The sequence below is a fragment of the Fulmarus glacialis genome, unplaced genomic scaffold (assembly GCF_000690835.1).
Source record: "Fulmarus glacialis isolate BGI_N327 unplaced genomic scaffold, ASM69083v1 scaffold44123, whole genome shotgun sequence".
Lineage (NCBI taxonomy): Eukaryota > Metazoa > Chordata > Aves > Procellariiformes > Procellariidae > Fulmarus > Fulmarus glacialis.
In genome coordinates, this window is record NW_009204413.1 from 480 (window position 1) to 871 (window position 392).

General features: G+C 64.8%; 1 protein-coding gene across 1 annotated transcript in view; it reads right to left on the reverse strand.

Annotated features, from left to right (window-relative positions):
• Positions 1 to 392, reverse strand: part of LOC104074743 (alpha-mannosidase 2x-like) — a gene marked incomplete at both ends in the record, with an annotated part of 2,523 nt that overhangs the window by 472 nt on the left and 1,659 nt on the right. Inside the window, 2 exons of the mRNA XM_009574984.1 lie at positions 14 to 181; positions 334 to 392. Of these exons, the coding sequence (XP_009573279.1) occupies positions 14 to 181; positions 334 to 392 (227 nt within the window). The remainder of the gene's footprint in view (positions 1 to 13; positions 182 to 333) is intronic.

Here is a 392-nt window from a genome sequence, read left to right on the forward strand (position 1 = left end):
GCCTCCCCCCGCGTCTGTCTCCACATGAACTCCAGGTTCTGGGTGGCAGCAAAGTGCTTCTTGATGGCGTAGTGCACGCGCTGGATGAGCATGCCCGTCAGGTTGGAGCGCTTCAGCAGGTAGGGCATGGTGGAGCTGTGCCCAAAGGGGTCGACAGCCCAGCCTGACCGGGGTGTCACGCCTGGGGGCGGAGAGACCAGTCAGCCCCGCACTGGGCCCAGCAGCACCCACCGTGAGTAGGCTTCTGCCAGGATGGGGGTGCCCACTGGCACATCAAGCAGGCCCCCAGCCAGCACCCTGCCCCTCCTGCCCGGCATCCTGCCCAGTTCTCACCAATGTTCTTCTCCAGCCACTGGTGGCCCTCGATCAGCCGGTCGATCATAGCGAAGTAG